Source organism: Gopherus evgoodei, chromosome 3 (genome assembly GCF_007399415.2).
Source record: "Gopherus evgoodei ecotype Sinaloan lineage chromosome 3, rGopEvg1_v1.p, whole genome shotgun sequence".
In the NCBI taxonomy this organism is placed as follows: domain Eukaryota; kingdom Metazoa; phylum Chordata; order Testudines; family Testudinidae; genus Gopherus; species Gopherus evgoodei.
In genome coordinates, this window is record NC_044324.1 from 8,504,562 (window position 1) to 8,529,305 (window position 24,744).

Sequence of the window (24,744 nt, forward strand, 5' to 3'; positions counted from 1 at the left end):
TTGTGCTTCTGCCAGTTCTGGCTCGCTGGCGCCCTCTGGCGTTGAGTTTGAAGATGGGGTTGCAATCGCTGGTGCTGGTTGCTGTTCCAGTTCCGGGCCTGGGACTGGAGATGCTGTGGCTGTTTCAGTGGTAGGCATGGAATCCGGGTCCACTACCTCTGTCTCTGGTAACACAGATGGGGCCTCTGTGGACGGCTCAGGAACAGGAATGGGTCTGGAAGCTTGCCTGGTTTGGCTACGTGTAACCATTCCCACTCTCTTGACCCGCCTCACCTGGTTGGCCAAGTCTTCCCCCAGTAGCATGGGGATAGGATAATTGTCATGGACTGCAAAAGTCCACATTCCTGACCAGCCTTTGTACTGGACAGGCAGTTGAACTGTAGGCAAGTCTACAGCTTGTGACATGAAGGGGTAAATTGTAACTTTGGCCTCTGGGTTGATGAATTTGGGGTCAACGAAGGATTGGTGGATAGCTGACACTTGTGCCTCCGTGTCTCTCCACGCAGTAACCTTCTTTCCGCCCACTCTCAAATTTTCCCTTCGCTCCAAGGGTATTTGAGAGGCATCCGGGCCTGGGGATCTTTGGTGTGATGGTGGTGTAATGAATTGCACTCACATGGTGTTCTTTGGACAGTTGGCCTTGATATGTCCCAGTTCATTACACTTAAAGCATCTTCCATCTGATGGGTCACTGGGCCGAGGTGAGTTACTGGAGACTGGTGAGGTGGAAGGGTAGGGTGTCTGTGGCTTTACTTGGGTGGTATGTGGGGTCTTTGGCTGTCCTCGGTTGTAGGGTTTATGGTCTGTGTGCCCCCTGGGGTAATCGTTCCCCTTGACAGTAGCTTTCTTGCTTTCTGCCAGTTCCATCCATTTGGCTCCAATCTCCCCCGCCTCAGCGAGATTTTTGGGTTTTCCATCTTGTATGTACCGTGTGATGTCTTCAGGAACACCGTCCAAGAACTGCTCCATTTGTATGAGGAGGTTCAGTTCTTCCAAGGTTTGAATGTTGTTTCCTGTTATCCAGGCCTCATAGTTTTTTGCAATGTAGTAGGCGTGTTTGGGAAATGACACCTCTGGTTTCCACTTTTGGGTTCTGAAGCGCCGACGGGCATGATCTGGGGTTATCCCCATTCTGTATCTGGCCTTGGTTTGAAAAAGTTTATAGTCATTCATTTGCTGCTTAGGCATTTCAGCTGCCACCTCTGCTAAAGGTCCACTGAGTTGTGGCCTTAATTCTACCATGTACTGGTCTTCGGGGATGCTGTACCCAAGACAGGCTCTTTCAAAATTTTCCAAGAAGGCCTCGGTGTCATCACCTGCCTTGTAGGTGGGAAATTTCCTGTGCTGTGGAGCAATAATGGGCGATGGGTTGTTAGGATTGGCTGGCACATGCAGCCCAGCTTTTGCCAAGTCCAGTTCATGTTTTCTCTGTTTTTCCTTCTCTTCATACTCTTTTTGTTGTTTTTCCATTTCTTTTTGTTGTTTTTCCATGTCTCGGCGGTGGGCCAACTCTTCTTCTGCTTGTTTCCTTCGGTAGGCCACCTCTTCTTCTTCTAGTTTTCTTTTGTGTGCTGCCTCTTTGGCTGCCTGTTCTCTTTGGAAGGCTGCCAGTTTGATGCTTTCTTCCTTTTCTTTCAGCTCCATCTCTTTTTGTTTTATTTCTAGTTCCTGTTTGTGTTTTTCCATCTCTCACCTGTGTTCAGCTTCTTTGAAGTGCTCTTCAGCCTCCATTTTTGTCTTGGTAGACATGGTTCCTGTTTTCTTGTGTTGGGGTGCCCTCCGGTGTTTCTCTTCTGAACTGCAGGCTCTGTTGCCTCCTGAAGTCTGCCTAGCAACAGTGCCTTTAGCTAATCTTCAATGTTAAGTAAACCTGAAAAACCACTTTATTTGCATTTATATAGTGCTGGTAATGACTCTCAATGGGAGTGCTATTGTGTGACAAAAGACTCGTGATAGCACCTTAACGACTTCTTGCTTAACATGCAAGCCACAAACTGCCAGAAAGAGCAGAAAAAAAAATTCTCTCTGGTTCCCTTTTAAAACCAAACTGTTTCTCTCTGCTAAAAAGCCCTTAGCAGAGAAAAAATATATATAATATTCCTACTGGCTTCTGGATTCTGTCTATATCCCACCCACTGCCACTCATATCATAACCTTAGTCCCAGATCTGGACCTTAGCGTCCAAAATATGGGGGTTAGCATGAAAACCTCCAAGCTTAGTTACCAGCTTGGACCTGGTACTTGCTGCCACCACCCAAAAAATTAGAGTGTTTTGGGGCACTCTGGTCCCCCTGAAAACCCTTCCCTGGGGACCCCAAGACCCAAATCCCTTGAGTCTCACAACAAAGGGAAATAATCCTTTTTCCCTTCCCCCCCTCCAGGTGCTCCTGGAGAGATACACAGACACAAGCTCTGTGAATCCAAACAGAGTGACTCCCCCTCTCCGTTTCCAGTCCTGGAAACAAAAAGGGCTTTCCTATTCCCCAGAGGGAATGCAAAATCAGGCTAGCAAATCCAACGCACACAGATTTCCCCTGATTTCTTCCTCCCACCAATTCCCTGGTGAGTACAGACTTAAATTCCCTGAAGTAAAGAAAAACTCCAACAGGTCTTAAAAGAAAGCTTTATATAAAAAGAAAGAAAAAATACATACAAATGTTCTCTCTGTATTAAGGTGACACAACACAGGGTCGATTGCTTAAAAGAATATTGAATAAACAGCCTTATTCAAAAAGAATACAAATCAAAGCACTCCAGCACTTATATTCATGCAAATACCAAAGAAAAGAAACCATATAACTTACTATCTGATCTCTTTGTCCTTACACTTAGAAACAGAAGATTAGAAAACAGAACTACTTCTCCAAAGCTCAGAGAAAGCAGGCAGCCAGAAAACAAAGACCTCAGACACACAATTCCCTCCACCCAAAGTTGAAAAAATCCGGTTTCCTGATTGGTCCTCTGGTCAGGTGCTTCAGGTGAAAGAGACATTAACCCTTAGCTATCATATCCCCCTTAGTCTCCTCTTTTCTGAGCTGAAAAGTCCTAGCCTCTTTAATCTCTCCTCATATGGGATCCATTCCAAACCCCTAATCATTTTAGTTGCCCTTCTCTGAACCTTTTCTAGTGTCAGCATATTTTTTTTGAGATGAGGAGACCACATCTGTACGCAGTATTCGAGATGTGGGCATACCATCGATTTATATAAGGGCAATAATATATTCTCCTTCTTATTCTCTATCCCCTTTTTAATGACTCCTAACATCCTGTTTGCTTTTTTGACTGTCTCTGCACACTGCATGGACATTTTCAGAGAACTATCCACGATGACTCCAAGATCTTTTTCCTGATTCGTTGTAGCTAAATTAGCCCCCATCATATTGCATATATAGTTGGAGTTATTTTTTCCAATGTGCATTACTTTACATTTATCCACATTAAATTTAATTTGCCATTTTGTTGCCCAATCACTTAGTTTTGTGAGATCTTTCTGAAGTTCTTCACTGTCTGCTTTGGTCTTAACTATCTTGACCAGTTTAGTTTCATCTGCAACCTTTACCACCTAACTTTTTACCCCTTTCTCCAGATCATTTATGAATAAGTTGAATAGGATTAATCCTAGGACTGACCCTTGAGGAACACCATTAGTTACCCCTCTCCATTCTGAAATTTTACCATTAATTCCTACCCTTTGTTGTCTGTCTTTTAGCCAGTTCTCAGTCCATGAAAGGACCTTCCCTCTTGTCCCATGACAACTGAATTTACGTAAGAGCCTTTGGTGAGGGACCTTGTCAAAGGTTTTCTGGAAATCTAAGTACACTATGTCCACTGGATCCCCCTTGTCCATGTTTGTTGACTCCTTCAAAGAACTCTAATAGATTAGTAAGACATGATTTCCCTTTACAGAAGCCATGTTGACTTTTGCCCGACAATTTATGTTCTTCTAGTTGTCTGACAATTTATTCTTTATTATTGTTTTGACTAATTTGCCCGGTACCGATGTTAGACTTACTGGTCTTTAATTGCCAGAATCACCTCTATAGCCTTTTTTAAATATTGGTGTTACATTAGCTATCTTCCAGTCATTGAGTACAGAGGCCGATTTAAAGGACAGGTTACAAAACCTAACTAATAGTTCCGCAACTTCACATTTGAGTTCTTTCAGAACTCTTGGGTGAATGCCGTCTGGTCCCAGTGACTTGTTAATGTTGAGTTTATCAATTAATTCCAAAGCCTCCTTTAGTGACACTTCAATCTCTGACAGTTCCTCAGATTTGTCACCCACAAAAGCTGGCTCAGGTTTGGGAATCTCCCTAACATCCTCAGCCGTGAAGACTGAAGCAAAGAATCCATTTAGTGTCTCCGCAATGGCTTTATTGTCTTTAAGAGCTCCTTTTGTATCTTGATCATCCAGGGGCCCCTGGTTGTTTAGCAGGCTTCCTGCTTCTGATGTACTTAAAAAACATTTTATCATCATCTTTGGAGTTTTTGGCTAGCCATTCTTCAAACTCCTCTTTGGCTTTTCTTATTACATTTTTACACTTAATTTGGTAGTGTTTATGCCCCTTTCTATTTACCTCACTAGTATTTGACTTCCACTTTTTAAAGGAAGTCTTTTTATCTCTCACTGCTTCTTTTACATGGTTAAGCCACGGTGGCTCTTTTTTAGTTCTTTTACTGTGTTTCTTAATTTGGGGTATACATTGAAGTTGAGCCTCTACCTCTATTATGGTGTCTTTACAAAGCACCCATGCAGCTTGCAGGGATCTCACTCTAGTCACTGTACCTTTTAATTTCTGTTTAACTAACCCTCTCATTTTTGCATAGTTCCCCTTTTTGAAATTAAATGCCACAGTGTTGGGCTGTTGAGATGTTCTTCCCACCACAGGGATGTTAAATGTTATTATATTATGGTCACTGTTTCCAAGCGGTCCTGTTATAGTTACCTCTTGGACCAGCTCCTGCACTTCACTCAGGACTAAATCTAGAGTTGCCTCTCCCCTTGTGGTTTCCCGTACCAGCTGTTCCATGAAGCAGTCATTTAAAGTATTGAGAAATTTTGTCTCTGCATTTTGTCCTAAGATGACGTGTTCCCAGTCAATATGGGAGTAATTGAAATCCCCCACCATTATTGAGTTCTTAATTTTGATAGCCTCTCTAATTTCCCTTAGCATTTCATCATCACTATCACTGTCCTGGGCAGGTGGTTGATAATGGATCCCTAATGTTATTTTCTTATTAGAGCATGTAATTACTATCTATAGAGATTCTATGGAACATGTGGATTCACTTAAGATTTTTACTTCGTTTGATTCTACATTTGCTTTCACATATAGCGCCACTCCTCCCTCCCTCCCCGCCAACCTGTTCGGTCCTTCCGATATATTTTGTAGCCTGGAATGACTGTGACCCATTGATTGTCCTCAGTCCATCAGGTTTCTGTGATGCCTATTATATCAATATTCCCCTTTATCACAAGGCACTCTAGTTCACCCATCTTATTATTTAGACTTCTAGCATTTGCGTACAAGCACTTTAAAAACTTGTCCCTGTTTATTTGTCTGCCCTGTCTTCATGTGTCCGATTCTTTATGTGAAAGTTTCTCATCTGATCTGGCCCTTACATTATCCTCTTCCATCCTCTGCTCCTGGACTATAACCTAGAGAATTTCTATCAATAGACTCTCCCCTAAGAGAAGTCTCTGTCCGATCCACATGCTCCTCTGCAGCAGTCAGCTTTCCCCCATCTCCTAGTTTAAAAACTGCTCTGCAACAGTGATCATCTTGGCAAATAGCCTTTGATGGACCCATCCTCCATGAACTTCTCATTCTTTTTTGAACCCAGTTATGCTTTTGGCCTTCTCTACATCCCCTGGCAACAACTGCCACAGGCTGATTGTGCATTGTGTGAAAACATATTTCCTTATGTTTGTTTTAAACCTGCTGCCCATTAAATTGGGTGACTGCTGGTTTGTACGTTATATGAAGGGGTAAATAACACTTCCCTATTCACTTTCTCCAGACCATTCATGATTTTCTAGACATCTATCATATCCCCTCCTCAGTCATCTCTTTTCCATCTTTATTCTCTCCTCCTATGGAAACTGGTCCATACCCCTAATAATTTTTGTTGCCCTTCTCAGTACTTTTGCCAATTCTAATATTTTTTTTGAGATAGGGAAGACCAGAATTGCACATAGTATTCAAGATGTGGGCATATCATGGATTTCTATAGTTATTACTATATTTTCTGTCTTAGTATCTCTCTCTTTTCTAATGGTTCCTAATATTGTTAGCTTATTTTGACTGCTGCTACACACTGATCAGACATTTACAGAGAACAATCCACAATGACTCCAAGGTCTCGTTTTGGCTAATTCAGACCCCACCCTTTTGTATGTATAATTGGGATTATGTTTTCCAATGTGAATTACTTCGTGTTTATGAACATTAAATTTCGTATGCCATTCTGTTGCCTGGTAATCTAATTTTGTGAGATTCTTTTGTAATTCTTCAGAGTCACCTTTGGATTTAACTATCTTGAGTTGTTTTGTAATATCTGCAAATTTTGCCACCTTTCTGTTCACCCCTTTTTCCAGATCATTTATGAATACATTGAACAGTAGCCATAATACAGATCCTTAGGGGACCCCATTTACCTCTCCACTGTGAAAACTATTTATTCCTACCCATTGTTTCCTATCTGATAACAAGTTACTGATCCATGAAAGTTCAAGAACACTATGTCCACCGGATCACCCTTGCCACGTGCTTGTTAACCCTCTCAAAGAATTCCAATAGATTAATGAGACAATTTTTTTTTTTTTAGTAGTTTATGTTTAACACAGTGCTGTACTGTATTTGTGTTTTTTTGGTCTCTGCTACTGCCCGATTGTGTACTTCCAGTTCCAAATGTGGTGTGTGATTGACTGGTCAGTTCACAACTCAGAGATTCTAATGAACATTTAGGGGATACAAGTAGGAAAAGAAGCTTTGAGTGCAAGTTGGACATATCACTCATGGAGGTGACTAAATTTTCAGAAGGGCAAAGAAGAAACGGTTACCTACCTTTTGTAACTGTTGTTCTTCGAGATGTGTTGCTCATGTCCATTCCATTCTAGGGGTGTGTGTGTGTGTGCGCGCGTGCATGCGCGTGTGTGCGCATGCGCGTCCATATGCACAGTCGTCGGAGACTTTTACCTTAGTAGTATCCACGGGGTCATCTGTGATGACCCCTTGAGTGCTGCAGTCATGCGTCGGTATATCAGGCGCCAACTATCTTCTCAGTTCCTTCTTGCTAGCAACTCCAACATAGGGGCAGGAGGGCAAGTAATGGAATAGATGTGAGCAAAACATCTCGAAGAACAACAGTTATGAAAAGAAGGTAACTGTTTTTCTCTTCTTTGAGTATTTGCTCATGTTGGTCCCATTCTAAGTGACTCAAACAGCATCCTTGGAGGTGGGCTCAGTTCACAGCTTAGTTGCTTGCAGTACTGCTCTACCGAAGCCAACATTGTCCCAGGCCTGTTGGGTACGCATGTAATAGGATGTGAACGTGTGGACAGATGACCAGATGGCCGGCATACAGATGTCCTGGATAGACACTTGGGCTAGGAAAGCTGCTGAAGAGGCCTGCACTCTGATTGAGTGGGCGGTGACAATTGCTGGAAGTGGCACCTCCGTCTGGTCATAGCAGTAGCAAATGCAGGCGGTGATCCTAGAAGAAAGTCTTTGAGCGGACACCGGACCTTTCATCCTGTCAGCCACCATGACAAACAGCTGTGTTGATCTGCGAAATGATTTGGTCCATTCAATATAGAAGGCTAGCACCCTTCTGACATCTAGGGAATGCAGCCAACTCTCCTCCAGATTATGAGGCTTTGGAAAAAATACAGGCAGATAAATGTCCTGGCCCATATGAAACTGGGAGGCCACCTTGGGCAGGAAAGCCGGGTGTGGATGCAGCTGGACCTTGTCCTTGTAAAAGACTGTATAGGGTGATTCCATGTAAGTGCTCTGATCTCAGAGCCACTGTGGGCTGAACTTACTGCAACCAAGAAAGCAACCTTCCAAGAAAGGAAGAGGAGAGAACAGAAAGCCAGAGGCTTGAAGAGGGGGTGCCACAAATTGCAGGATGTAGCCCAAAGAAATTGTGTTGAGCACCCAACAGTCCGAAATCACCTGCGACCAGACTGACCGGAGGGGGCATAGACAGTTGCGCAAAAAGCAGAAGGTGGATCCTGGGCAGCGGCTGGGGTGCCATCCTTGCATGCATCCTCAAAATGCATGTTTCTGGCTTTCCTGGTCTCTAGAGGGGGTAGGCTGGGCAGAAGAGCAGGAAGACGAAGTGTGCTGTTGCCTAAACCCCCTTGTCTTTTTCCTTCTTCTGTAGGAGCTGGACTGGAGAACACCTCACAATCCTGACTGAGGCAGAGGAGGCGGAAGCCAGAATGGCGATCTAGCTTGTTGAAGGGTGTGCAGCTCTGCAGTCATAGGACAAAAAAGGGGGGTTAATGGGTTACCAATTGTTGTAACAAGCCATAAATCCAGTGTCATTAATAAAACCACGATTTTTAGCATTCATCAAAATTATTAAATTAAGCTCTCAGGCTCGTTTTTTAAGGTGGGGTGCAAGTATCCCATGTGGATGGGAAATGAAGTCAGATATGGAGTGGTTGTTTTGTGAAAAAGTGTTCGCTCTTATGATATGGCTTTTACAACAATCTGGAACCAACTAACCCCCTTTTTGGGGCTATGACCACAGAGGTGTTAATGGACCACTTCCCCTTGAATAGTTTCCCAGACCTGAAGAAGTGCTCTATGTAGCTCGAAAGCTTGTCTCTCTCACCAACAGGAGTTGGTCCAATCAATATTACCTCAACCACCATGTCTCTCTAATATCCTGGGACCAGCACAGCTACAATACTGCAAACAAAATAGAAATTAAGAGCTCATTTTTAATAGTGATTATAATTAACCATTGGAACAACATACCTAGAAACACAGTGGATTCTCTCACTTGACGTTTAAAATCAAGACTGGATATCTTTGTAAAATATATGATTGTCATAAACAGATAGTTAAGGGTTAACAGAACAGAAGTATTTCATGTCTCTTTTGCCTGTAAAGGGTTAAAAGTTCAGTGAGCCTGGCTGTCACCTGACCAGAGGACCAATCAGGGGACAGGATACTTTCAAATCTTGAGGGAAGGAAGTTTGTGTGTGTGCTATTAGTGTTTGGTGGTTGTTCTCTCTGGGTTCTGAGAGTGACCAGACGTGCAACCAGGTTTCTCTCCAATCTCCCTGATACAGGTTCTTATAAATTCAAAATAGTAAGTACTAGGTGATAAGGCGAGTTAGGCTTATGTTTGTTTTCTTTATTTGCAAATGTGTATTTGGCTGGGAGGAGTTCAAATTTGTATTTTGCTGAAAGGATTTTTATTTGTACTTGTATACTTAGGCTGGGAGGGTATTCCCAGTGTCTATAGCTGAAAGACCCTGTAACATATTCCAACTTAAATGTACAAAGATAATTTTTACTGTTTTTTCTTTCTTTAATTAAAAGCTTTTCTTGTTTAAGAACCTGAGTGTTTTTTATTCTGGTGAGACCCCAGGGGACTGGGTCTGGATCCACCAGGGAATTGGTGGGGAGAAAGGAGGGAAGGGGGAGAGAAAGGTTAACTTCTCTTGGTGTTAGGATTACTTTCTCTCTCAGGAAGAGTCTGGGAGGGGGAGAGAGAAGGAGGGGGGGAAGTGAATTTTCCTCTCTGTTTTAAGATTCAAGGAGTTTGAATCACAGTGATCTTCCAGGGTAACCCAGGGAGGGAAAGCCTGCGAGAGGCAACGGTGAGGGAAAGGGTTTACTTTCCTTGTGTTAAGATCCAGAGAGACTGGGTCTTGGGGGTCCCCAGGCAAGGTTTTGGGGGGACCGGGCACTGGAATTCCTGGTTGGTGGCAGCGCTATAAGTACTAAGCTGGTAATTGAGCTTAGAGGAATTCATGCTGGTACCCCATCTTTTGGACGCTAAGGTTCAGAGTGGTGGTTTATACCATGACAATGATATAGCTCAAAAAAGAAATTATGGGACTTACTGAGTGCGATTTTATGGCTTGTGCATGTAGGTGGTTGGGCTACATGATATTAATGATCCTTTCTGGCTTTAAAATCTAAGAAAGAAACCTCCTGATGATGGATAATGTATATAGGAAATAAGTGTAACTGTAGGTAATGGTATCAGAGGGAGCCGTGTTAGTCCGGATCTGTAAAAGCAGCAAAGAATCCTGTGGCACCTTATAGACTAACAGACATTTTGGAGCATGAGCTTTCGTGGGTGACATGCATCCAACGAAGTGGGTATTCACCCACGAAAGCTCATGCTCCAAAATGTCTGTTAGTCTATAAGGTGCCACAGGATTCTTTGCTGCTTTTGTAAGTAATGGGAAGATTTCCCTCTTCCCGACTTGGATAGCACCCTTCATTTTGCTTGTCTTTGGGGCCAAAAAGTTTTAGAACTATTTGGAATAAGGATTAAATGGATGAGTAATTGTAGGTGGGCAGCACAGTACCCACCACAACACTATGCAGGGTATTGGTTCATTTCTGATTCAGAGGGAAGAGCACCAGCTACTGAATCACTAACAACACTTCCTGTAGCACCTGCATTTTCAGTGTCTCTGGTCACCAGATGAAATGCCATTTAGCTTCACAGCTAAGATACTGTGGCTTCAGGCATGCAGCTCATTCCCAGTGTTGTGCCTCTGGGTGTGCTGCAAGCATGCAGAGCAAGCTTATTCAATGAACCGTTCACAGCAAGAAAGAGTCCAACTCTGTCACTCCCAATCACCACTAAGCCATTTGTCAATAGCAAAAAATACTTTATAATAAATTATAGAACAAAATAAAATGTCAAACATGGGATTGCAGTGACATTTCAGTTACCCTGTTTCAGTCACTCAGAGAAAACTCCATTTAGAAAAGTTCCTGAAAAAACCTTTCTAGCCTCTGATCAAATTTTAGCTGCAGAATTTAATAGGGAATATATTTAAAATTGAGGCTCTGGCTGTTATCACACAACACTATTGCCCCAACCCTCTTAATTTGAGCCACCATCATAACTAAATGGAGACAATTCTCAGAAGAGCCTTCCAGCAGAGGTCTCACCCATCCCCTGCATCCAAGAGAAACCATGAGCTTTGAATGTGGGGATGGTGTTGAACTCCCAGGGGTGGATCAAAATTCCAGACAATAATGCTGACACACCAGGAATTCAAGTTCCCAACAAGGCAGAGCAAAACTATTTGGAGAAAAGGGAAAAGTGCAATCCTTATTTTGTTTTAAAAGTCACAATGGCAAAAGTTTAAACACCTGAAGTTAGAACTCCAGCTCACAGTAACCAACTGATTTTTCAAGTACAGATATTTAAGTATCAGAGAAAATGCTTCACAGAAGTTAGATTGCATACAAGGCTGCACTGGTGTCTTCACAGCACAGAAGGTGGTGGACAGTTTGCTCTTGCTGTTCTCGCCAGTCGAAGGGTTTGCAGCACTTTGCTTCTGAAAGTCTCTCTTAGTGGCTGCTTCTATTCTGGTACTTCATCCTTGTCTCCTGCATGAAGTTTCTGAAGGCTGGTTCTTCGTGGCTTTCCTCAGTCACTTGGGGGGCAAAAAAACAAAACATAATTCAGTACTAAGCCAGCTCCTACCCTGCTTAAGGTTCTGAGTTAAGGTGGGAATAAGGCTACTGGGAACACTTAGAGTAAGATGGAAAATGTCTGTCTAGGTCTTCATCTACTTGCAATTCCCTTCTCCTTGGCCCACTCAAGTCCTAGAAATTCCCAGGAGAGGAATATGAGAAGCTAGAGAGAACTGGACAGGGAAGAGGAACACACACACAGTCTCTGTCTCTCCCTCACACGCTCCCTGTCTCCCCCCCAACACACACACTTTAGTTGAAAAGCGGCTGGCAATCTAGTAGGATCCCCATGGAACAATGGGATTGAAAAATCTATATCATATGACACTGTTAACTGCCTCATGAGGCATTGCAAACCGTTCCCAAAACACCCTGCGGCCAGTTGCACAGTGGGATAGCTACCCACAGTGCACTGCTCTCAGTGTCGATGTTAGTGTGGATGCACTCTGCCAATACAAGGAGCATAATGTGGACATGCAACAGTGGTTTAATTAAAGTGCTTTAATTAAACAGCATAACTTTTGGTGACAAAACTCTGCAGTGTAGATATAGCCTAAGACATAGCCTTTCCTATCCATCCACACAGCTAAAACTCTCATCCAAGTCTCACATCAATTACTGAAACATTCTTCTTGCTAACCTTGACAAATGCAATCTTGCCTTGCTTGTATCCATTCAGAATGCTGGCTGCAAGGAATTTTCCTAGCCTCTCTCTTTGACCAGGTCACCCATCTCTTGCATGCCTCTTCTGGCTCTCCCATCTCTATCACCTCAAACATAAACCTGCTTGCATTTGTTTTCAAGGCCCTTCATGGTCAATCCCCCTTTACCAATCATCTCATCTGCTAATGAGCTGTTGATGCTTGCCTCTGATCCACCCGTGGTGGCAGCCTCCACTGCACACTTGTTACACTTTCAAACAAGCATTTTCTCCAGTGCTGCTCCTCACACTTGGAAGGTGTTCCCTCAAACTTCCACAAAGCTATCTTATTCTCCACTTTCAAATCCCTCCTCAAAACTCTTTGCCATGATGCCTACAAAAATGTTGACAATGGTTAGGCTACCGGTGAGCTAAGACCACTGTTTATCATGTTGATTCCATATACTCCTCCATCCATTTGTTATCTCTTTGTCCTTTATTTAGGAAGTACTATCTTTCTGTTCTGTGTTCGTACAGCACCTTGCACAATGGGACACTGCTCCACAAAAAACGGTTACTAACCTTCCATAACGGTTGTTCGAGGTGTGTTGCTCATGTTCATTCCATACTAGTTGTGCACACATCACATGCACAATTGCTGGAGATTTTCCCCTTAGTGGTATCTGTAGGGACAGCCCTAGCACACCCTGGAGCCCCACACTTACATGCCCATATGAGGGGTGCCGCCAGCCCCACACCCTCAGTTGCTTCTTGCTAGCAACTCCGACAAAGGGATAGGAGGGCATGCCATGGAATAGACATGAGCAACACATCTCAAAAAACAGCAATTAGAGAAGGCTAGTAACCGTTTTTTCTTCGAGTGCTTGGTCATGTCAATTCCATTCTAGGTGACTCACAAACAGTATCCTTGGCAGTGGGCTTGGGGTTCACAGAGGTGTCGACTGCAACATTGCTCCCCCAAAACTGGCATTGTCACAAGCCTGCTGGATGATGGTGTAGTGGGATATGAAGGTATGGATTGATGACCACACTGCGGCCCTGCAGATGTCTTGGACTGGAATCTGCACAAGGAATGCTGCTGATGAAGCCTGGGCCCTTGTACAGTGGGCTGTCACAATGGCTGATAGCGTGACTTTCACTTGCTCATAGCATGCCCAGACGCAGGCAGTTATCCAGATCTTCAGATGATACTGGCAGACCTTTCATCCTGTTCACCACCACTATAAAGAGCTGCGCTGATTTGCAGAAGGGGTTAGTCCTTTTGATGTAGAAGGCCAGGGCCCACCTAACATCTACGGTATGAAGTCGACGATCCTCATCTGATCCGTGAAGCTTTGGAAAGAAGATGGGCAGAAAAGTGTCCTGGTTGTTATGGGACTGTGAAACCACCTTTGGGAGGAAGGCTGGGTGGGGATGCAGTTAGACCTCATCTTTGAAAAACACCATATAAGGGGTTCTGAAGTCAGGGCTCTGATTTCAGAGACCCTTCTGGCCAACCCAACTGCCACCAAGAAGGCCGCCTTCCATGACAGTAGTAACAGGGAACAAAATGCCAATGGCTCAAAGGGGGCCCCCCCATGAGCTTTGACAGTAGCAGATTCAAGTCCCATGGGGGAATCAGGTCACGAACCTGTAGATAAAGTCTTCCCAAGCCTTTACGGAACCTGACTGTCATCTCGTGTGAGAAGACTAATTTACCCTGGACCGGATGATGGAAGGCCAAGACAGCGACCTTGTGTACCTTGACCAATGATAGGGCCAGATCCTGGTGCTTCAGGTGGAGTAGATGGACTGCATAGATGACTATCTTGGACTGAGATGGGGAAAGACCCCAATCAGAGGCCCAACAAGTGACGTGCTTGGCCAAGTAGATCGCTTTGGTAGAGGGTTTCCTGCTACCCAATAAGACTTGCTGGACCTGCTCTGAGTAGGCCCATTCCTCAGGGTTCAGCCACGCAGCAGCCAAGCTGTCAGATGCAGAGACGTGAAGTTCAGGTGAAGCAACCAACTTTGGTTCTGCGAGATCAAGTTGGGAGCTGTGACAGGGCTGCTACCAAAAGGTCCAGAAGTGTGCCATATCAATGCGGGTGCGGCCATGCTGGGGCTATGAGGATAATCCTTGCCTTCTCTCTTTTGATCTTTAAGAGGACCTTGTGGACCAGGCGTGTGAGTGGGAAGGCATACAATAGTCCCCCCTGCCCACGAAAGCAGGAAGGCATCAGACAGGGAGCCCTCGCTGAGCCCATGCATCCAGCAAAACTGCTGCCATTTCCTGTTCTGTCTGGAGGAAAACAAGTCCATCTGGGGAGTCCCTGATCTCTGGAAGATAACACTGACGACCTCTGGATGAACAGACCACTCATAGCGAGAGGAAAATGACCCGCTGAGGAGAACCGCCAGTGCATTCTGGGCCCCCAGGAGGTGTGATGCCTTGACATCAATGGCATGTTCCACACAGAAGTCCCACAATTGAAGAGCCTCCTGCCACAGGTCCGAGGAGTGAACCTTGACTTGCTTGTTGATGTAAAACATCATGGCCGTGTTGTCCGTCAAGACCTGCATTACCCTGCCTGACAGGTAGGGACAGAACATCTGGCAGGACAAGCATATCACCTTGAGTTCCCTGACATTTATGTGCAGGGAGAGTATGAGCCCCCCACCCCAGGTCTGAAGCATCTGAGACCAATGCCACTGACGGGTACAGGGCAGCAAAGGGGACTCTGTTCATCATGCACTGTTCCGTCCACCAAGTCAGTGATGCTAAAACAGTCAGCAGGATTGTGAGAATTAGGCCCAAATGGTGCCTGCGGGAAAGTAGACTGACACTAGCCACATCTGCAGAGGTCTGAGACGCATCTGCACATATTGCACCAGGTAAATACACACTGCCATGTATTTCAGCAGCTTGAGGCATATCTGAGTGGTCATGAGTTGGTGGGCCCTGACATTGGTGATTAGGTCTGACATCATCTGGAACTGGGCCTCCAGCAGGTATGCCCTGGCCTGAGTGGAGTCAAGCACTGCTCCTATAAACTCCATTCTTTGAACCAGGATCAAAGTTGATTTCTGCTCATTTATAACCAGACCCAGCTCCCAACACATGGCCCATATAACGTTGACGCTATGTTGGACCTGAGCTTGTGAGCGGCCCTTGATTAACCAGTCATTGAGATATGGGTAAATCTGCACACCTGGATGTCTCAGGTAAGCTGCAACCACCACCATGCACTTTGTGAAAACCCTTGGGGCTGATGAAAGACCAAAGAGGAGTACAGTTAGTTGATAATGGTGCTGCCTCACCACAAGCCAGAGGAATCTCCTGTGTCCATGGAAGATGGAGATATTGAAATATGGATCCTTTAAATCAAGGGCAGCGTACCAGTCTCCCAGATCCAGGGAGAGGATGATGGAGGCCAGAGAGAGCATATGGAACTTCAACTTCCTGAGATGTTTGTTGAAGCAATGCAGGTCCAGGATGGGCCTGAGGTCCCCTTTGACCTTCAGGATTAGGAAATATCGTGAATAAAACCCTTTGCCCGTCAAATCTTGAGGAACTTCCTCTATGGCCCTCACGCGCAGGAGAGCTTCCACCTCCTGGATAAGGAGTTGCTTGTGAGAAGGATCCCTGAAGAGGAACAGGGTTGAGGAATAGGAGGGGGAGATGGACAAAAACTGCAGGGTATACCCAACTGCCACGGTGTTGAGTACCCAACGATTCAAAGTTATTAGGGACCATGCAGTATCAAAAAGAAACAAATGGTTCAAAAACAAAAGAGGGGATGGATCCTGGGTCAAGTCCAGAACACCGTCTTTGGGTGCACCCTCAGAAGGTCTGCCTTAAGTGACTGGGGTATGTTCCTGAGTTTGACAGAGGCAGAGCTGGACAGTGCAGGAGTTGGCACTTTTAACATTTCCCTTTTTTTCTTATAGGGATCATCCCTGGGAGGTCCTGAGAACCTGAGGCAGCTGCAGCCGGAAATGTCTCCTGGAGGGCAGGGATGTGTACAGGCCCAAGGAGTGCAGCGTAGCCCTAGAGTCCTTCACTCTTTAGTGTTCGTCTGTTCCAAGAAGAACGCAACCTGGGAGGTCTTGGACTGATTGCTGCACCTCGTGAGAAAGACCCGATAATTGCAGCCATGGGCTGTGTTGCCTGGACACTGCTGACACCATTGATCTGGCTGTTGAATTGGTTGCATCCAAGGCAGCCTGAAGCGAGGCCCTGGCCACCAACTTGCCTTCCTTCAGGATGGCCAAGAATTCCTGCCTTGACCTCTGTGGCAGCGAGTCTTTGAATCTGGCCATCAAGTTCTAGATATTAAAATCGTACCTCCCAGCAGTGCCTACTGTTTGGAGATACGAAGCTGTAGGCTGACTGTTCAATATATCTTCCAACCAAACAAATGGAGTCTCTTTGCAGCCTTATTTTTAAGGGAGGCACTTGCCTGCCCCTGACTGTCCTGCTCATTTGTTCACACATATATTCACACCCCTTGGCTGGGACATAATATTTTTTCTCTGCCCTTTTTGAGGTCGGAGTAGGAAAGATGGGGTCTATCATAGCACCCTAATCAGCTTCAACACCCTTTTGTGAACTGGTAGGGCCACTTTGGAGGGGGACACTGAAGCTAAAATGTCAAACAGGCTGTCCATGGGCTTGAGGTCCTCCTCCTCCAGCCCCAAGTTTGTGGCAACCCGCTTGAGGAGCTCTTGGTGAGCCCTGAAGTCATCCGGTGGAAGGGGATTGGCCGGACCCACAACCACCTGGTCTGGGGACAATGAGGAAGAGGCCACCACCATAGGAGGAGCTGGCTCCTCCTCCACCAGCGGGGCTGCCTCCACTTGGACCACTGCTTGGGTCTCAGTATTGGGGTCTGAGTCAAGATTCGGCACTGGCTGGGGCAGTGCTGTGGTTCGCCTCTCAGATACCACCAAGGACAACATCTGGGACTAAGGTCCCAGCATTGACGGGAAACAACTCTCACCACCCCCGGGTTCCAATATTGCCAATGCACTGGCGACTGCCCTGGTGGCCAAGTGCCTGCAGAAGGTCTGGCACCGAAGTCCAGTGTGTACAAACTGATACCAGTGTCTCCTTGGGGGAGGGATGGATTCACAGCTGTACTCTGACAAGGACTCTTCCCTCAGAGACAATGGTGGAGCCATTGCCATTTCCACCTATCAGCTGTGATGGGGAACCAGGGAGTGGTGCCAGGAAGCTGGAGATCAGAGCAATGGAGTAGGCGATGGTTGTCATGGGACCGGAGATAGGTGTCACAAAGCTGGGGATCGGTGCCATGAAGCTGGCGACTCAGAATCCGGCAACCAGTGTGCCAAAGCCGGAGACCACTGAAGTGGACTCATAGAGGGTTTCTCTCTGGTGGAGGCTGCCATCAACGATTCCACTGGTTGAGGTTCTTGGGTGGCACTGGGAGCGACATTACGTCTCTTGACACCTGGAATGCCTCCAGCGTCAATGGGCTCACAAGTGTAGGGTGCCCCAACTGCTTCCAGGAGTCAGTGGTGGATCCTGGACCAGGCTCGGTGCCCTGGGTGAAGTTGCCACCACTGATTGCCACTCTGCAGAGGACAAGTGGCCCAACACCTTGTCAACCATTCCCCGCCTATTCTTCTTTGGCACTGGGGAGTGCCTTCTTTCAGTGTGCTGTTTCTTGTGCCTTCCCCTAAGCACTGGGGATGGCAAATGGTGCTGGGCAGGGCCCAGTGCTGGTTGAGCACTCTGTACTGAGGCTAATATGCTCAGCACTGAATCGGAGCGGCACATCTCTGAAGTTGGTCTAAGTGCAGGCTATACCTCCAGAATGGGAGATTGTATCCTGGAAAGCAGTGGCTTCGTCTGAAAAGGACTTAGGAATCATAGTACACAAATAATTGAACATGAGCTCCCCATGCAATGCTGTGCCAAAAAGTATAAACAGGGAAGCAGTGAGTAAGAGTAGAGAGATTATTTTACTTTTGTATACAGCTTTAGTGAGAACAATACCGACTAATGAATCCAATTCTGGTGTCCACATTTTAGGAAGGCTGCTGAAAAACTGGAGAGGGTGCAGAACAGAAAAGTTATTGGAAGCTTGGAAAAAAATGCCTTAGAATGAGATATTATGGGTATGTTGATCAGACACATTTTGGTGTCTCTCAGCTCTGACTGACAGAAATAGAAATAGCTACATAGATAGTGCTTAGAAGGTGTGGCTTGGACTGAAGTTTAGGCTTAGAAGCATTTGGAAGATATGATTTGGTCACATACAAGTTATTGAGCTAGATACAGGAGTAACTGGATGAAATTTTATGGCCTGTGTTATACGGGAGGTCAGACTAGATCTGATGATGCCTTGTGGTCTTAAAATCTATGAAACCTGAAACTAGAAACATTTAAAACAAGAAATAGAGTTTAATTAATCTTTGAACAATTTACCTAGGGAAGTGGTGAATTTTCCATCATCTGAACTGTTTAAATCAAGACTTGATAGCTTTCTAATAGATACGTTATCACTCAAACAGAAGTTAAGGGCTGAATGCTGGACTTACTGGGTGAGGTTCTCTAGCCTGTGTTATGCTGACTTCAGATCAGATCATCATAACAGATTTTACTTCAAGGCCGGATAGGACTATGAATTGTAATGTTGTAAAAACCATTTTTGCAGCACTGCCCACATGAACCAGTCAGGCAAGAATCCACAATAGGGACATAAAATATATTTTTTAAATTGTACCAAAAAGTGACAATTTGGAATTGCCAAACAACCTTATTTGTTGTCATCCTCTCCTACTCCCACCCTTTCAGCCATTATGCTTGTAGCTACCTTCATTATAAGTCACATCTTTGGGTACAGTTCAAAACAATAAGAAAAAACAATTTCAGAAGTCAGTTAAGATTGTTAATTGACAATAGTTGGGTTGGGTCCTGCTTTGAGCAGGGGGTTGGACTAGATACCTCCTGAGGTTTCTTCCAACTCTGATAGTCTATGATTCCATGAAATTCTTTACTTATCAGGCAACTTTCAAAATTCAAACAGAAATAGCAAGGAAATGACTAAGTAACTCTCTTATATTCTAATAAACACATTCATATCTAGTACAAACGTATTTCTTCACAACAAAATAGCCTTAAATTCTACAGCCTGGCAAAATTTTTCACATGAAACTGACAAAAAATGCCATCAAAATGTTTTGCAAATTTCTATAAATGTCACCAAATTAAAAGGGGAAGAAAAAAAACAAAAAAAACCTTAAAATGAAAAAATAAATAAATAAAATAATCCCCCTCAATTTTTCATTTCAACATTTTCAAAAATAAATGTTTTGATATTTTGGTTTGAAATGACTTTTCATTTCAAAATTTCCTTTAATTTTATTAAAAACAAACATTTTAAAATGGCTGAAATCAAAACAAAACATTTAATTTGACTGGAAATGAAATTTTTTAGACTTTTTCCATTCACCAATTTAAAAAAGAGAAGATCCATTATTTGCCCAGCTCTATTTAATTGTAATTCATGGATGATATAGGCTTTAATATAACTATCTTCATTTAGCTATATAAATGTTTTAAAAGGGGCATCCCTCTACCACCCATGATTCTCTGCTTAACTTTTAATTCACTGGCCAGAAGGGACTTTACAAGATCATCTAGTCTAACCTTCTAAATAAACACAGGCCATGGAATTTTACCCAGTTCCTATGTATGCAGCCACACAAATTGTGTTTGGGTAAAGGATTTCTTCCAAAAAGGCCTCCAGTCTTGATCTGATGATACCACCTCACTAGACTCACCTCTATCCTCAAACCCGTTCCTGCCTCCCTGTTTCCTTGCTTCCTAAGAAATGCCCATTCCATCTCCAATAAGAGTCTGCAGTCTTTTCATGTCCTTCTCCCTCCAACCCATGGTGCTCTCAAACTCAGATTCCTTTCAGACACAGCTTCTGCTGCCTTCTTCTCTCATCCTCTACCCTCAAGCTTCTATGTAACTCCCGTCAAAGGAAGGGGACGCTAATTTAATGTAATTCCTCCAGTTACGCCATCCCCTGGAAAGGTTCACATATATTAGTTCATAGAATCATAGAACATCACGGTTGGAAGGGACCTCAGGAGGAATCTAGTCTAATCTCCTGCTCAAAGCAGGACCTAATCGCCAACTAAATCATCCCAGCCAGGGCTTCGTCAAGCCTGACCTTAAAAACCTCAAAGGAAGGACATTCCACCACCTCCCTAGGGAACCCATTCCAGTGATTCACCACCCTCCCAGTGAAAAAGTTTTTCCTAATATCCAACTTAAACCTCCCCCACTGCAACTTGAGACCATTACTCCTTGTTCTGTCATCTGCTACCACTGAGAACAGTCTAGATCCATCCTCTTTTGAACCCCCTTTCAGGTAGTTGAAAGCAGCTATCAAATCCCCCCTCCTTCTCTTGTGCAGACTAAATAATCCCAGTTCCCTCAGCCTCTCCTCATAAATCATGTGCTCCAGGCCCTAATCATTTTTGTTGCCCTCTGCTGGACTCTTTCCAATTTTTCCACATCCTTCTTGTAGTGTGGGGCTCAAAACTGGACACAGTACTCCAGATGAGGCTTCATCAATGCTGAATAGAGGGGAATTATCACATCCCTCGATCTGCTGGCAAAGCTCCTACTTATACAACCCAAAATGCTGTTAGCCTTCTTAGCAACAAGGGCACACTGTTGACTCATATTCAACTTCTCGTCCACTGTAACCCCTAGGTCCTTTTCTGCAGAACTGCTGCCTAGCTACTCAGTCCCTAGTCTGTAGCAGTGCATTGGATTCTTCCTTCCTAAGTGCAGGACTCTGAATTTGTCCTTGTTGAACCTCATCAGGTTTCTTTTGGCCCAATCCTCTAATTTGTCTATGTCCCTCTGCATCCTGCACTACCCTCCAGCATATCTACCACTCCTCCCAGGTTAGCGTCATCTGCAAACTTGCAGAGGGTGCAATCCATGCCATCCTCCCAATCATTAATGAAGATATCAAACAAAATTGGCCCCAGGACGACCCTTGGGGCACTCCGCTTGATACTGGCTGCCAACTAGACATGGAGCCATTGATCACTACCCGTTGAACCCGATGATCTAGCCAGTTTTCTATCCACCTTATAGTCCATTCATCCAGCCCATACTACTTTAACTTGCTCGCAAGAATACTGTGGGAGACCATATCAAAAGCTTTGCTAACGTCAAGGATTCTCCATGGACCAACAGACAAAAAGGATTTTTGAATAAATACCCTGGTTTTAAATAATCTCTGGGCCTTCTTCCTGATCCAGCAAATAGACAGGACCCCAAGTCCACAAACGGCCCTAATTCTTAGGGAAGAATTGGAAGGACTAGGCCTACTGAGTACCCATAAGACCATCAAAGAGTCCTGTGGCACCTTATAGACTAACAGACGTATTGGAGCATGAGCTTTCGTGGGTGAATACCCACTTCGCTGGATGCATGTAGTGGAAATTTTGCCTCTGGAAATTTCCACTACATGCATCTGACGAAGTGGGTATTCAACCACAAAAGCTCATGCTCCAATACGTCTGTTAGTCTATAAGGTGCTACAGGACTCTTTGCTGCTTTTACAGATCCAGACTAACACGGCTACCCCTCTAATACTTAACACCATAAGGCTATGTGCTTGGGCTACGCTGGAGGTGTGATGAACATGAATCCACAAGGAAATCCCTTAGATGGGATGTTGAAGGACTGCTCCTGCCAGAGCCCATGTTAGGGTTGGGGTGATCTCTGGTAAGCTTATTAGCAAATGTGTAGGCTCTTCATTGTTCTTAACGTTTTCCTTTGCAGTGTTTTTACCTTAAGAATAAAATGGGCTTGCATAAAAAGAGCTGAGCTGTAACTAACCATAACTGTGGACAGTCACAATTTTCCTTGTCTGAAGAGAAAGCATGCAGCTGTGCTAGGGTAGCCTGCCTCTGCTGGGAATAATACAGTGAAGGCAAGGAACTGTGCAGCATGGGAATACCTGAGTCGGAAGGCAGTGCTCAAGAAATGCAATTGCTGAAGAGCTGGAAGCATGAGAGTTACGTGTTCTTGATGGACCACTGAGAGGAAACAGAGGTGCAGCTGCTCTGAACTGTCCCACACAGTGGGCACAGGTTTCTCTTCCATTATTTCCATTTCCAACCTCTCCTCCTTCACCTCATTCTTTTGAAGACTGACTCCATCTGACTCCCCCCTTCCACATCAGAGTTACCTCCCTCTCCCTGACTCTGACCCATTCACCTTCCTCTCCAATTTTGGATTCATAGCTCTCGCTCTTGCTCTCTTTACAATTTCCCACCCTTGGTGTCTCCAATGGCTACACTGATGACCTGTCTGATCCCTGGCCTCCCACCTCATTTGACCTTCAATACTGAATCAGCTCTCTCACTCACCATAACAGCCATGAACTTGACCTCTGATCTCCCCTCTCAAGGGGCATGTTGTGTAATTCCAAGCCTCAGACAGCCTCACTTTCCCTTACCTTGATGGTCAATATCATCAGTATCACTCTCTCTCTCTTCATCTTCCTCATCCAAAGTTCCTCGTGTCATGATCAAGTCAGAGGGGCCCAATGCAGAAGTGTCAGAAGAATCTAGTGAGAAATAGAAGCTTCTAAAGACAAAGTCTCATACTGACAACAACCTAATTCCCTAATATTTCATAATGAAAGCATCTGCACACAGCAACCACAGCTACTGGTACCTACCCTACAAGTATGGAGAACACCTCATGGCCCGCACAGACACAAATACATGTGCTAGAAATGTGAGATGCTACACAGTAGCATGTTCCCTGTAGAACCCCACAGATTACAGCCCCACCTCATATTGTTGAATTCTTGTTCGATGTCAATTTAATTGCTATGTCACCCTGCCTGGAATATTTTATCAACGCAATCTATTTATTTCTAGCATGCCCACTCCCCTATTGGCTAGGCACCAGGGTTGTTTCTTTCCCTGATCCTCTGCTGGGCCTAACACATAGAACAGAGGTTCTCAAACTGTGGTCCGTCGACCACCAGTGGTCTGAGAGCTCCATTCAGGTGGCGCACGGACGGTTCCCTCTAAAGTGTGTGCCTGGGTGGCCGCACATGACAGAATGAAGGCCCACCCACCTACTTAGTGGAGCCACGCAAGTGTGGCTCCACTAATTAGGTGCCAGGACCCTGGAGAAGATGCACATGTAAGGTGAGGTGGTGGCCTTGGGGCAATAGGGTGTAGGTGGGAGGGACAGTGGGGTGAGAAGAGGGGGGTGGGGGAATTTGGGATGTGCAGGAATTTGGAATGTGCAGGGCCGCAGTGGCCAGAGAAAGAGGTGACTTTCCCCAGCTCCAGGGCTGCGGCTGCCAGGGAAAGACAGCCCTCCTTCCCTTCTCAGCTCTGTGGCTGCTGGGGGGGGTGAAGGGAGGGGGAGAGGGCACATCCATCGCATTGGAAAGGTAAGACTATTGATATTAAAATATGAGTTGTGTGCTTTTATTTGTAGAACAAAAAATGTTTATTATTATTAATGTTTTTTTAATATAGCACTTTTACCCAAAGCAATTTACAATAGCTAGCTAATGGTACAAACAACATTTGGAAAGATCACTAAGTGAGTGAGACCCTCAACAATTTTCAAGTGGTCCATGGAAAATAAAGTTTGAGAACCACTGGCACAGAAGATGAGACCATCCCACAGGGAAATGGTCTGTGCCCTTCACTGGGACTAAGTTGCTTTTATACTTTTGTGGCAGAGAGAAAAACGACAGAATTTTCAAGGCAAACTCTACCTTCTGAAGTTAAATTACTCCACCACACAAAACCCTTTCATTACCTGCAAGTGGATTGCTCTCCATAGCCACAGAGCCCATGTCTTTCCGCAAACGTTCCAGCTGCTCTTTCTGCTGCTTGCTCTGGGCTTTCGCCTACACAAGGGAACATTTTAATGTGACTAATATAACACCCACCACAGGGTCCCTGGACACAGTTCAAGTAATACAAGTAAAATAATATTTCCGCTCTAGAAGAGAGGACTACCCAAACGATGGGTAAAGGTATGAGTCAATAAATGGACTTTACAGCAGAATGTGTTGGACCAGAGGAGGAAAATGAATTCCAGAGCTGAGAGACCTCCACCAGAAGCACTTGAGACTGAATAGCTTAAACTGTCACACTAGTGCATTGAGAAGTGTCTCTTGGATAGCCAGGACTCAAAGTATGTAGAGGTACAATCTGTTTTGTTTCAGTGGAATACACTGAACAGAAAGCCAGCAGAGTCTTTGGAGAACTGGCACAGTAAGTTCCAGAGTCAAAAATGCTCAACTGATCAACATTCTATGTTAGTTCTGGGTCCAGTTCTGTTCAATATCTTCATCAATAATTTAGATAATG

At 44.8% G+C, this 24,744-nt stretch overlaps 2 protein-coding genes across 3 annotated transcripts in view; both read right to left on the reverse strand.

Annotated features, from left to right (window-relative positions):
- LOC115647646 (zona pellucida-binding protein 2-like) overlaps positions 1-7,084 on the reverse strand; it is a 33,136-nt gene extending 26,052 nt beyond the window's left edge. Inside the window, exon 1 of the mRNA XM_030554341.1 lies at positions 7,068-7,084. The gene's annotated coding sequence lies outside the window, so the exon portion shown is untranslated. The remainder of the gene's footprint in view (positions 1-7,067) is intronic.
- The window catches only part of GPN1 (GPN-loop GTPase 1), a 69,321-nt gene that overhangs the window by 6,009 nt on the left and 38,568 nt on the right, over positions 1-24,744 (reverse strand). The window contains exons 12-14 of one of the 2 annotated variants that reach the window (XM_030554936.1): positions 24,188-24,278; positions 22,854-22,964; positions 10,857-11,650 (exon numbers count right to left, since the gene is read on the reverse strand). In XM_030554936.1, coding sequence (XP_030410796.1) covers positions 11,565-11,650; positions 22,854-22,964; positions 24,188-24,278 — 288 coding nt within the window. In that variant the 3' untranslated portion in view covers positions 10,857-11,564. Of the gene's footprint in view, positions 1-10,856; positions 11,651-22,853; positions 22,965-24,187; positions 24,279-24,744 lie in introns of those variants that run through there. The other variant, XM_030554935.1, reaches the window with a different exon arrangement.